Here is a 13,338-nt window from a genome sequence, read left to right on the forward strand (position 1 = left end):
TACTTTTGAAGGGGACTGCAATTCAAGGTAAGCGTGTATCACACCGGTAGCATTCATCGGTACCCTAGAAGAAGCTGTCAGTTTCCAAAAGGTCGGTGACTCCATTAGGAACGTTCCGTCGAGCATTGGAAAAAAATCCAAACTGAAGATGAGATTGTGTTTTTGGCACAAAATGTTCCAAATCCAAACGTCACCCGCTTTCTAAGCACCCAAAAAACATCTTGACGATGGTGACCTTAAAGTCAAACGGATCACGTTGCCTTCTTAAGCGATTCAGTGGAAGTAAACTCGACTTGAACAAGTCAGCCACTTAAAGAAGAACTGTGTTGTTTGTAAGAGCTGAAAAAAGCAGAGCGGGACTACTTTGGATGGTGGAAATGTTTATAAGGGGAACATTACTCCTCTGTGCAGGGCTTTTAGTTCCCTTTTCGCCAGGAAAGTCAAATTCCTTTCTTTCTGTCTCATAATGGAAAAATGTCATCAAGAGGTTAGCATACAAAATAAACGCCGCAGGAAAGCGCTTTTATCATCTTCCTGGGATTAGTTTGTCTGCACGTTAAAATATTTGCACTGTTTTCCCAATCTCCCGCGCTCTGTCCTTCTCGCCGCTCTCGGGGTTGTTTATCAACGTGTGCCCAAATGGAGGCGGAGCTGATTTTATCCAAACAGGAAGTAAGGCGAGATTAGTCTTTTTGCAAGTACACGAGAGAGTTCTTTGCACACCGGAGACATTTGTTTACCCCCGGGGAGACGTTAATGACATCGGCAGAGCGATCGTCACGTCCAGCGAATCGGCACATCCCACACGTCTTGAGAATATAAAGCGGCGTCATTTGTTACTCCGGCACTGAGGCAAACGAGGCGCAAAGTCACTGCCACGTTCGGGTCACCCTCAGTCTTATCAACAAGTGATTTATCAAACATCATAAATCCATTTCTTTTCATTAAGCGCAACCGACCCCAAAGAATGTCGCAGAAGCTGGAATGTTTTCTGTCCTCGTAGTGGGGAAGTCATCACTTGGTTGTCACGGTTACGCTACGCCGAGGGTCTGGAGACCCAAGAAAAAAAAAATACAATAATAATAATAAGTCAAACAACAAAAAGAGGACAGCACACCCAAGCGAGCTGAAAAAGTCACAAAGCGTGACGTCAATGACAACTTTGCGAAAAGTCGTTTTAGTCATTCGGCACTCAGTCACTGATGATTTATGCCCGCGCTTTCCGCCATCTGCGCCCACGGGCGCCATTTGCTCCGGCGTCCAAAGGAGCCAGAACATGGAAACTTTTTAGAGGCTCTGTCGTCATCAGCGTGCCTGCTACAAAACCTACCTAAACACGGAAAAAAATGTTTGTTTCTAGCTTTTTTATTTGTTATTTTTTTTTTTTAGTCATCAGCAGTAGAATATGGGTTGGTTTCACCAAAAACAGTGTTTTCTGACCAAAAAGCAGAGAAAAGTAGGTGTTGAACCTCATGAAGCAGAACAACAACGTTGACGCTCACATTTGTTTGCTTTTGTGACACTTTAAACTATAAAGAGCAAATACAAGACTCTCGAGAAAGGGCTTTTGATTGCCAAATAATAAATGATTGACAAATATATACAGCTATGAAAGCGACGCCGACTCCCCGCACGGAGTTGAACATCAGTGGCTTTTTTTCGGTCGGGTGCCAAAACCCGTCCGACTTCCAACGTGTCGGCATTTCTCTCGTGAAAATCTGAGATTCGCCGCCTAAACTATCTTCGGCCGGAAAAGCTGCGCTGATCTCCAATGCAGAAAGAAAGCGAGTTTTCCATTTTACAGGTCTCCTTGAGGCGTTAGTCTGCTTTTCTGTAATAGTCATCGTGGCTTCTGTGTACATGAACATTTCATAATACAGGTAGCAGGCTGTTGATGTCTGTATTAAAGTTCCAGCTGCGATTAAAACACACGAGTTCAAATGGCCATTTACTCACACAGACGGCTTTTTGTTTCCAACAAGCATAAATGTCAAAACGGGACTATTTCCGCCGTATCTGCTGTCGCTAATGAGTTCAGAGTGTTAAACGTGAAGCGGAAATGTGACATTTTCCGCCGTCCGTTTTTTTCCTCCCGTTCGCCGCGGGCAGCGCGACCGGCGACATTTGTCGAGTAAGCAAACGCGGCCCGAGCCAGATAAAGCGGTTGCAGCGCATCTCCTTTTTTAATTGTTAAGTGCACATCAGCTGGACAAGTCGCGTACAGAAAAACACACACAGGTTGAATACGTTGGAGCCATTACAGTATCTCTCAGCGCACGTCAGCTACGACGCAGCAGCAGTGCTTAAGGCTTACATACCGGAGAACGCAGTATATATTAAAGTTAGGACGGCACACGGCGAGCGCGATGCACGTGAGCACGAATTGGATGGTTTCCCTTCGTACCGCAGGTCGGCTGACGGAGGACGCTCTGTGTCCTTCTGCAATATAGTGTCTACAATGACAGCTCATCCAATAAGGAGGCAGGCATTGAACTTTTCTAGGTCTTTCTGTAGGTTGACAGACATGTTGTTTTTTGTTTTCACGTTTTACACACACCTATTACTGTATATTCCCACAGATACGACAGAGAGCGCGAGCCGCTCATCCGCTGGTCAATCGGAACTATGCGGCGAACTCGCTTAATTAGTGAAACGGTGATGGACGAACTATCTCATATCTGGACGATTTCCCGGAATAAATCCATTAGGTGACAATATTATCTCCAACAGGAGTCCATTTCTGCGTGTCGGGGTACGATGGGCTTTTATGCACATACGTAATTATCGGGGTCCCTTGTACATTTTCCGGGGAGTGTGCGCCAAAGGCGCGATATAGTTCACTTTTTGGTGAAAATGAGAACCTAGCGCGGTCCCATCAAGTCCATTTGGGAGACAGTCACCAGAGAAAGTTTGTTTTCTTGTGATTATTTGGCATTCCCAGGAGCCTCCCCTAGCTGCTGATCTTGGTCAGCATCTTGTTGATGGCCTGCTTGACGTGTGTGGTGGAGCTGCGCCGTCTGGCCTTGCCCTGCACGGCCTTGCGCCGCCTCACCTCGCGGCACAGCTCGTGGAAGACCTCTGCCACGGCGCCGCCCTCGTCGGCGCACGCCGAGCACTCGTAGAAGGCGCAGGCCATTTCGGCCGCCAGGCGTTCGCCCTCCTCGGTGCTCACCTGCCGCACGTGGTCCAGGTCGCGCTTGTTGCCCACCAGGACCAGGGGCACGTTTTTGGGCTTCTTGACCTCTTCGAGAAGACTCCGCAGCGGCGCCACGTCCTCGAAGCTTCCTCTGTCCGTGATGTCGTACACGACCACGAAGCCGTCGCCCCAACGCACGTGACCTTCCCTCTGCTGGTTGTCCTCCTGAGGACGAGACGCGAGGAAGGCGGAGTTAAGACGGAGCGCGCGAGTTGAACGTTCGCTATTAGCGTACCGTGAGAGCGACACTCGGTTTCCGCAAATCACAAGCAAGTGAAAAAGAAAAAGAAAAACATTTGCTCCTGTTCAGTCAAGCGCTGAAAGTGCACCGTGGGGTAATTGAAACGGACCTTACAAGAACAAGCGTTAACTCCGATGGATTTCAAATCGCGCAAGTATACGTAACGTGGCGGTGAGCATACGGGGGGCAATCGTCTCACCTGGCCCGCTGTGTCCAGGATCTCCATGGCGACGACCTCATCATCAATATTGGCTTGATGGCGATAGGTGGACTCTGTATGGCACAAACGATACACGTCGTGTTCTTGTCGAGGAGCAAACGAAGCACTGACATTTTCGGCCCCTAACCACGACGGTGTTTATTTCTTTGAAATAGCGGCCCGCGATCTGCACTCGCCGCATCTTCACCTCTGGCCAGTGCCAAGAAGCAGGATTGGAGATTCTTAACTCAGGTTAAGCTATCTGGTTGAATGGAACCGCCTGTCTCCGCTGGGCTGAGCTTAAAGTTCAAATTCATTCCTTTTAAAAGGGGAATCCTTCCACGTACGCGGAAGGAATCAATGGTTACGCGTTGTTTTTTTTAAAGGGCAGGAGTCTGGGCACGATCTCTCCCTCCGAGTCCCAGGCGCTTCACCTCTTAGGGGGATCGAGTGACGTCAATGAGATGTCGGGGGGGGGTTGGGGTGCGGGGCGCGGGGATTTATTTGTTTGGCCCGAGGCCGAGGAGGAGACCGCGGCCTCGCGTCCCGCGAGAGACGGCCTGTTTCGAGAGCCGTCACTCCGCCGCGTTTACGTCGGTTACAATAATTCACATCGTGTCACATTGATGCCTTTCTGGCTGCGTCATTGTAATTTAGCCAAATCGGCGTGCCCGTGTCAGAGGTCGCATAAGCGAGTTCGGCGGGAAGAAAGGTTGAATTCGGAGTTACCGGCGCTTCGGTTGTTCCATCCCAAGTGTGCATGCATTTGGAAGAGGAGCACTCAACGTGCGTTGATTTACTGACGGCGTGTTTGGACACCCTCCAAAGTGCTCTTATTCCCATTACTCTCCTTAAACTGCTCTCGCGGTATCCAAGGAAGCACTTACACTATATACCGCCGTTCCTTTGTTGACTACAGTATGCGTCGCTGTCCTATAAAAAGTCTGCCATGAATGCAGCATGGCTTAATTTCCCTCCAGGGATGACTAACGTATGGATCTCTATTGTCCATTTTTACACGAACGAGTGAAGTTGGCACGAACAGATCGGAGCACATCGCGGGTCACGAGAGAGTGCTTTTTATCAATGCGGATTCAATGAGTGTGCGATGAAATCTTGTCGGATTTTGGTTTTTTTCACAGCAACCAACGTCTTACCAAGTGTCGGGTCGTACTCCCAGATGAAGCGTCGAGTCAGAAACCTCACCACCAACGCTGCGAGAAAACAGACGGTACATTACGTTTCCCAAGTAGCAGAGGCCACTACATTAGGCACACCTCCGCAATCCGCTACAAACCAATACGAGAGCTCTGTTTGCACAAATATTCATTGAAAAAAATACTTATCGTCACGGTGGTAAGTCGCACCGCATCGTGTCGAGAGGGGTTTCCGAGGTGTACCTAATGAGTTGTCCAGCGATGTATGCCTTTTTTACCAAGCCTTTGATCATTTGAGATTCCAGTCCCAATACGTACCACCCGTGACGACTTTTAATCAACCGAAAAGAACCGAACGAGAGGCCAAACCGGCTTTTGGAACTCCTTCTGAAGGATTAGAGAGAGACTGCCTTCAGGCATTCTCCCATTTTCCGGGCATCAGCGCGGTTACGAAGGTAAAACACAAGAAAGACGGCTGACACATTTTCCTAACGGCGACCCATCGACAAGTAATCTCCCGCCGCCGTTAGCGCACAGCTACGCGGCCAAACGGTGCGTTTGCCACGAGTCGAAGCCAGCGTAGCGCCTTTGAAATGTATTTGTTTAGCCTCGTAAGCCTGCGAGGGCAGACAGAGCGCGAAGGCCAACCTACGCCGGACCCGAGATGGTCCGCTCTGTCGCGACTGTGTTATTTGTCCTGCCCGCCGCCCTTGTCCTCGCGTCCCCTTCGCGTCATTAGGCCCGAATGACGAATAGGGACAGACCGTCTTCATAGACAGCCTTGAACTGAATGAAGAATTATTGGGGAGGAAATAAAAAGGCCGGGGGATGCAACGGATGAAAAAGCAACACCGGGTGTCCGCGAAGTCGCTTTCAAATTTCCAAAAAAACAATACAGTCTGATCATTTCCACAAAAATGTTTTTCCATTTGCTTTTCTAATAATAAAATGGAAATGATGGACACCCTGCACATCTGAGGTTACCGAGCTATTGACAAGCCATTGTAAAGGCGGAAGCATAACTGACTCGATAACGACGGGGAACGCGCTCGCTCTCATCCTGTGCAGGCCAGCAGGGGGCAACCTCCCTGGCCTGCAGTCCACCAAATGGGAAAAAGACATGACGTGTATTGTCATTCCTCGTCATCGTATGTTGTAAAAAAATACTCGTGTGTCCGCTAGTTGCAGCTGGTAAGTAGCCGAAAGGGACGGGTTGAGGAAAAAAGGCTTTTTTTTGTCGGCCAGAGCGCTTCTGCCACGTTTGGTTCCGCTCGCACGCAACTCACAGCAGTGCAGCTCGTGCTTTCTCTCTCTTGTCATTTTCCTTTAAAAATCTAGTGAACCTTTGCAATAGTTTCAATACAAGAGAAGGCCTGTTTGGCTCTTTTGGCGCGCTCGTTCAAAAGCGCAACCCTGATGTATCGGATGTCATTAGCAGGTGTACCTAATAATACGAGCGGCGCGCGTGTATCCCAGCCGGATTCCACCGAGGCAGAACAAGCGACAGAACCGCGTGAGGTCCGCTCGTCATTAGGCGTAACATTATCTCCCCCTTTTCACTGCCGCGGGAATAAATGTATAGGCACGGAAAAGAGGAGCCTTTGTTTCGAGGCCTTAATGTGGAAATCGTGGCCCAGATTCCCCAAAGGATCGTACCGGGGAAAACGAGCGCGCGCTATCGCCAGGCCGATCCCGCCACAAAGGGGGACGATTCAACGACTGTGCGATGAGAAGGACTGTAATCAAACCTCCTCTGCTCGACACTGTTACAACTGAGAAATGGCCCTTAATCAACGGCGCAGCGGAGTTGGAAGAAATGGACTTTGAGGCGCACGGGTACGAAAACAATACAATCGTTCATGGATTTATTTCGATTTAAGTGTTTTTCCTTTCCCGGTACACGACCGATAAGAGGTATTGGGAATTGGGCTCAAATTTCAGAATGAAGCTAAAATGAAAAAAATGTCACGTGTTGTGAATTTTGCCCTTCAGCCCCTTGGGAGGGGGACACGAAATGGGGAAACATTCAACAGTTGGCAGAATGTCAAAAGTTGAGGCGGAGTCGACCCGTCAAGAGAGCCGGTAGACGTTTATATGAGGAAAGATAATGTGAAGATTTTGTGCCGCTCGCTCCACCGTCCGCGTCGGAAGCTAATCGCAGACAAAGGCCGAGTACGGTTTCGGGAGGACGAGATGACGACGAGCCGGCGCTTTGACCACAAAAACGCGCGGGCGCGGCTATTGCGTATCGACCCAAGTTTCCACCACGCGGTGCGGTCTCCGCGCTACAGTTCGGAACCGTAAACACCGATCCGGCGACAGCCACTGCGACTAGCATAATATTTTACCAGTGACTGTGAAGTGAAAACTATGCGGGACGCGCAGCATTTAGTGTTCCTTTGTCAGACGTGAGCGTCGGTTACGAGAATAAACAAGTTCCCAGCTGTTCTTTATCTAACGCTACACAACCCGAAGGGATTGCGCGGATTTGATACTTTGGTACAAAAATAGTTTTATTTTTTTTAAAAAGCACCGCTTGGCGGAAAGAGGTCCGACGTCAGAGTAAGGCATCCGATCATGGAAGAGTTATCAAAAAATTTTGGGGTCATTTGGAATACTGGAAAGGTTGATTTAATAGACTGTCCCCGAGCAGCAATTTCAATGAAAGCATTTTTTTTATTGAGCTGACATCAGAGCAATTCAGATTATTTTCCGTGCAATTACTGGGACAGAAACTCGGGAAATGAAAACATTGCTAGAACAACACGAGTTTCAGCTCATTAAATGTTGAGGGCTAAAGTTCCCGTTACATCCGATACAAGGCTCGCAACAAAGCGGAGTCCAAAAAGCTGACGAAATGAAAGATTAGCCAAGTCTGGAAAGTGTGTGCAATTTCCATTTCCGACCATCTTTGTTGGCGATTTAGGCCGCAACTAGTTCACGCTTTTTATGAAGACAATTTAAATAGTAAATTGTTGAACAGATACGGCGGTTTTCGGGCGGTCGCAGCATTTCCGATGGCCGTCACGACAAAGGGGGGGGGGGGGGGGGGGTCGTCGGCGGCGCTGATTTCTGACTCGGCAGTTTGAACGAAATGATGGAAATCCTCATTTAAAGTCCAAGTTGTCGTAGAAAGCCTCAGAAAGCACCGCAACGAAGTAATCCTCCTTTCAATCCGTTGGACGTCCTTTAAATGTCTATTTTCCGCGCTCCGGGTCGCGATGACGCCGGGGAGGTCGGTCCGTCGCTCTGTCGGAGAACTTTCCCAGAATCCCTCGCACCGCCCGCCTCCCCCCGCGCCACGTCTGCAAACGTGATTCCTCACAATATAGAACTATGTGGGGAGCGGAAGCCAAAAATGGAATGGAGACGGAGTAAGATCCCCTCCCAGATGTGTCTTTAGTCCCAATAAGAGGAGATGTGGGAAGTAGAAAGTGACCAGAGCAACAACAAGACACCAGCCTGCAGTAAACATGTCATCGCCCGTGATTGACGATGGCACTGTCTGGGGCAAATGTGCTGCTTGATTGAAGACGGCTCTTGGAAGAACACTCCAAAAAAAATAATTCCAAAAAGCGGTCAATCAAAAGGAAAGAAGTTTGCTTCACGCGCAGGTTGTAAATCACACTGAAAGCGATTCAAACACACTTGTTAAAGCACACCGTCAACGTAGTTCAACGCAAAAATACGGACACGTTTGCCACCAAAGTCAGCGATATAGCGGGGGATTGCTGCAAATGTGTTTTTTGATTTTCTGGTCACAAAATGAAGCGTTCGTATACAATATCTCAGTTGCACTCATACGATCCCTCAAACGGTGTTTTGCGTCTTCAGTCGGCCCTGGAACAAACAGGCGACCCCTCGGGCTTGAATACGTTTCGAGTCAACCGAGCGGTTACGACGACGCCCTCCAAAGAGCTGGCGGAAAAGGACTCGCTAAAAGCTCGACGAGGCTATTAGCCGCGTCAGCTGTCTGACTATTAGCGCTTTGGCGGTTTGCCTTTTTCGACCGGCGCGAGACCACCAACCCGGCGGCGCAAAGAGCAGCCGCGAATCGATTCGGTCACGTCAAACCGGGAATTTGGCGGCACGCGGCCCGCCTGGAGCGCCTCGCGCAACTTGATGTTATTGTTTTTCATATAGAGCAAATTGGCTGTTACGGCGTCTCGTTTGCGGCGGATGGCGAGCTCTTTACACTCAGTACAACCGTCACGACCAACATTGAAACACGGCAGCCTAGTAGGCCCGAGGTTCATTCAAATTGAGAGGTTTTATTCCTCCAAAGTATATGTAATATTATTTGAAGTCGCCACGTACTTCTTTGAGGTGAAATGCGAATGGATTCAACTTAAAAGTCAAATCCAACTGAACTGTGCTCAGGCAGTGATTTGTTTCTCTCGTGCCACACTTCACCGCCCCAGCGCGCGTGTAACACGAGGCCGTCACAGTGGCGCAGCAATCCACTCGCGTGGCGAACAACTGCACGTTTCATATTGAGTACAAAAGTGAACAGAATGACTTGGACAGGAAGCGACGGTTAATGAACATTCGCAACGACTGGCTTTACGTAATACGCGACGATGTAGAATAATACGCAGGGGTGATGGATGCGTCTGTGTCGCAGTCCAAGTCCCGGCGCTCGTCAGACAAACTCCCCTCCCCCCGCGCTTCCGAGCAGCTCCACAGGCACACACAAAAACCAAGGTGTCGGCGGGCCCCGAGGGTGCTGTAAAACGGGACACCGGAGTCCTCGTTGATTTCACACCTCGGAGAAAAAAATGTAATAAACAGAGCTCACGTTCCGGAGGTTAAAACAGGAAGGGCGTTAGAATTTTTTGTGGCATTTGGCCCCGTATTTGTATCTTTTGTTTCCAACAATAGCACCACAGCGCCATTCACGGAGACGGCAAACAAGTGGGAAAGACGATCCATTTGGGGATTTCTCATGTTTAGTGGATCATGTCTCGCGGTCACCGTGAAGTCACGACCGATACGTATGAAAAAAAGACTGGAAATCTGATCTGGGCTTGCTCAAAGATGGATGACATTGAAAATCAATAGGGTCCTTACTTTGACAGCGAATAACAATCCATGACCGTAACGTCTCAAAAGGTGCGACACGAAACGAGTTTTCCCGTTCGGCCTCGCGCTTGTTTTGGATCAATCTCAGTCAAAAGCGGCATTGACTTTTGTCTTTGTTTGATGAAAGGAAAAGAAGAAGAAGGAGTTGGTTGCCATTCAAAATTGGTGGGTGGCACCAAAATCATCTTCAGCATAACTACATTAAAAGTAGTTATTACGATTAAAGGTTGTTAAAAGTAAAAAAGTTAGAGGAAAATAGTTCCTTATATGGAAACGGTAACAGATTGAAATGCATCTGCTCGCATGTGGCCAGCTAACCTTTTATTTTGATTTTGGATTTTGTTTTCTGGAAAATAGTCACGGCGATCCTTTGCCGCCCGAGGTGGAAAAATCTATGCCGGAGATGAATTTGAACCTCTTCAAAGCAGCACCGGAGCGTAGGCAGCGGCAGCGGGCGAGGAAGTAACCGTTTAGCGTCCTCGCAGCAAGGCGTCGTTATTACGCCGAGCGGGGCGAGCGCACAATATGCCGAGGTCGAGGACAGTCACAGGTTTGTGCGAAAAAGAATTCCACTCTCGCATCCCACCTACTTGTGACGTGTGCGGATGCATGCAATTATTGGAAATGTTGGATCTTTCTTTCGAAGCAAGAAATAACAATAGTTGGGCACCTTGATAAGAATTTGAGATTTACAACATTTTTTGTGCCGCAAGATGTAAAAAAAAAAAAAAAAAAATCCTTGTTTCCACCGGATGCAATGCTAATATGCATTCCAAAGGTTTCCATGGCAACCAATTGCAGGATCGGGCGGCTCTGTCAAATTATCTTCTGAGGACAACGCTTTTCCTGCAGTATTCACGTGTTTTCTTCTGCGGCGAATGCGCGCTCCTTAGCGACCTATTGTCGCCTCGGTTTGCAAATCACGCCACGGTGAATAGTCTTTCGCTCTCAACGGCGCACAAGCCCGTGTGCAAAATATGGAAGTCCGTTTTCTTCTCGCCTTGCAACCTTACAGCTTTTGTCAAAGTTCAGGAAGGTCTTACGCGCGAACCCGTTAAGCTCCATAAAAGCCATTTCACATCGCAGGCTGCAGAAGACGCGCGTTCAATCACTCTGAAAGCCACTCGGGATCGTTTCCAAATCTCTTATCCGAGCAAGTAAAACCGCAGCGATAAGACCCCTCGCACGCTGCGTTCCGCCTTCCATGTGTCATTATTTACGTTCGGAAGAATGTTGTTACGAAGGGGGGGGGGGGGGGGCAAAGAGTCGAGCAGACGGCGCGAAGTCCCGGTCATCGGCTCCATCCAGGAGCTCGTGGCCCGCCGGCCCGAAGGATCCCATCACCGAATGGATTGCTGCGAAATGCTGTGTTTTCCTCCAGGGCTCTCGCCACTGGCAGGTGATCGCCCCCAGAGGTCATTGATACGGAAACGTTCGGCCATTTGGACATGCTTTCTTTTTTTCATGAGGGCAGGCAGCACGGAGGTTGGTGACAAGCTGACAAGGTTAGCTCGGCTGAAGGCTGGTTCAGGTTCTGATGCTGGATTTAAAATGGCCTCTAATAACAGGTTCTTTGTGACATGACTGCCTGCGGTTTCCCTAAAATAATAATAATAACGATAATAATTCAATAAGGGGATGCTGGTGAAAAGTGAGGGAGGTCTGACAATGATATACAGTCCCAACAATGTAATGAGATGCAGGACACAAGCTGTATCAATAGTGCACCCGATCCTCACCGATTAGCATTTTTTTGCGCTCTTCCGATAATGCCGTAAGATGTCACGAGATGGCGCCAAATCCCCGCCGTATGGGAAAGTAGGAATTGTCATATCGACTGAAAGAGTACCATCTTTGTATGAAGGGGTGGAGCTAGGTTTAGCCCGGGTTGTTAGCGGACGCGACCCAGATGCTTTTGCTCTGCTGAGTGTCTTTTAAACATCGTAAGCGACAAAAGGGCTGAGGTGTCGTTATTGCTTAATAACTTGTATTTTTACGGGTTGCTTCCCCCCCCCCCCCCCCCCCCCGTTTATTATTTTCGCGATGAAATCATCTCTACGCCATTTTATTTTGAAGGGTAACGTAAGAGCAGTTTGACTTTGTATCTGGGATCAATGTTTTTGGTGTATTTAGAGTTACCTCTATGACTATAGGCCATTGTTTTTTCGGGGTACGATAGGGGTCAACCCCAATCAATACTTGTGTTTGCGATGAAAAATGCAAATACGCAGGGAGCTACGATAGAGACAATTGACGAGAACAGTAACTATTAGTGTAGTATGTTTGAAGTTAAAGGCAAGTTGTCCTGTAATCCGAAGGCAGATGGCATGTTTTGTTTCACGAGGATCTCAAAGAAGTTTAAAGGGGAAAAAAAGAAGTAAGATTTAGTGTTTTGAAGCACATGAAATTCTTGTCTGTCTGTCTGTCTTTCCAGATTTTCTTTGCGGTTTCAGTCTGGTCCGCGTGGCTCCCGGACGACTGCAGTGTTTACACGCGTCCCTCCCGATCGACAGACAGAATCGCGGCATTCGTCAAGATGACACAGGTTTGGCGCGCCGCTTTTGTTTTTGTTCTGCCGTCTGGCCTTCGGACAAGCTGAGGCGGGGGGGGGGGCGCACACGAGGAACGAGATCTTTCACGAGCCCGGCACGCTAATTCACTCTCCGACTCGCTCACGCTATGAAATTTTTTAAAAGCGCTTTTGTTCAAACACACACACGCCGCCGCTGTTTTTACAGCAGTCCGAGATTACATCAGGTGAGGATTTCTTTTCCTGCTGTAACTTTATCGGTAATACGATCGCTTTATTAAATCGGGACTGACGCGAACGAAAGCTGCGGTGATATTTCCAGCTAGATGTGGGAAAGAATAAAAAGGGTTTGAAATGACCGTTTTGAAAAAGCAAAGTCGGGCGACCTGTTGACCCTTCACGAAGCAACATCAAGTCCGCTTTTGGTTTCATTTGGATTTCCACCACACCGCTATCGGACAAATGTAGCCTTTTTGCGAAGAGAGCGTTTTAAGAGCTTTACGGCGATAACGCGGAGATTCCTCGACGGCTCGGATCCGGCTCGAAAACGACGAGCGCGAGAAGCTGGCGGAGAGGCTTCGTGTTTGTTTCGATGTAAATGTTTTTTTGTGTGTTTTTTTACTGTAACCGTTCAGTCGGCAGTCTATCGTCTTCGCGCCCAGGGCCTTCACGACGGGTAACTTAATTTCTATTGGCGAGCTGGCCCTCACAGACGGCGGCGGGTCAGAGCCAACTTCGCCCGAAGCGAGCCGTGCGTAATAATGGGCGTCTACGATGCAGATTATTTACACGTTGAATGTTTTGTCAAGTCAATAGATCAAAATTGATGGGGCACCGCTCCGTATCGCGTTTTTCGCACAGCATCGACGGTTTGAATATTTGCGATGTGAGAGCCCGGATGCGAGCTTCAGCAATTACGAAGCAGCTGCAAAT

The 13,338-nt window shown here is 48.7% G+C and overlaps 2 protein-coding genes across 6 annotated transcripts in view; one reads left to right on the forward strand and one right to left on the reverse strand.

The window, feature by feature from the left end:
• The window catches only part of LOC133471594 (synapsin-3-like), an 80,777-nt gene that overhangs the window by 63,237 nt on the left and 4,202 nt on the right, over positions 1-13,338 (forward strand). The window contains exon 14 of one of the 2 annotated variants that reach the window (XM_061761251.1): positions 12,310-12,420. In XM_061761251.1, coding sequence (XP_061617235.1) covers positions 12,310-12,415 — 106 coding nt within the window. In that variant the 3' untranslated portion in view covers positions 12,416-12,420. Of the gene's footprint in view, positions 1-12,309; positions 12,421-13,338 lie in introns of those variants that run through there. The other variant, XM_061761253.1, reaches the window with a different exon arrangement.
• Positions 1-13,338, reverse strand: part of rerg (RAS-like, estrogen-regulated, growth inhibitor) — a 17,383-nt gene continuing 4,045 nt past the window's right edge. The window contains exons 3-5 of one of the 4 annotated variants that reach the window (XM_061761261.1): positions 4,794-4,850; positions 3,637-3,710; positions 4-3,361 (exon numbers count right to left, since the gene is read on the reverse strand). In XM_061761261.1, the coding sequence (XP_061617245.1) occupies positions 2,951-3,361; positions 3,637-3,710; positions 4,794-4,850 (542 nt within the window). In that variant the 3' untranslated portion in view covers positions 4-2,950. Of the gene's footprint in view, positions 3,362-3,636; positions 3,711-4,793; positions 4,851-13,338 lie in introns of all 4 variants that reach the window. The other 3 variants (XM_061761263.1, XM_061761262.1, XM_061761264.1) reach the window with 3 other exon arrangements.

The sequence above is a fragment of the Phyllopteryx taeniolatus genome, chromosome 22, assembly GCF_024500385.1.
Source record: "Phyllopteryx taeniolatus isolate TA_2022b chromosome 22, UOR_Ptae_1.2, whole genome shotgun sequence".
NCBI classification, from domain to species: domain Eukaryota; kingdom Metazoa; phylum Chordata; class Actinopteri; order Syngnathiformes; family Syngnathidae; genus Phyllopteryx; species Phyllopteryx taeniolatus.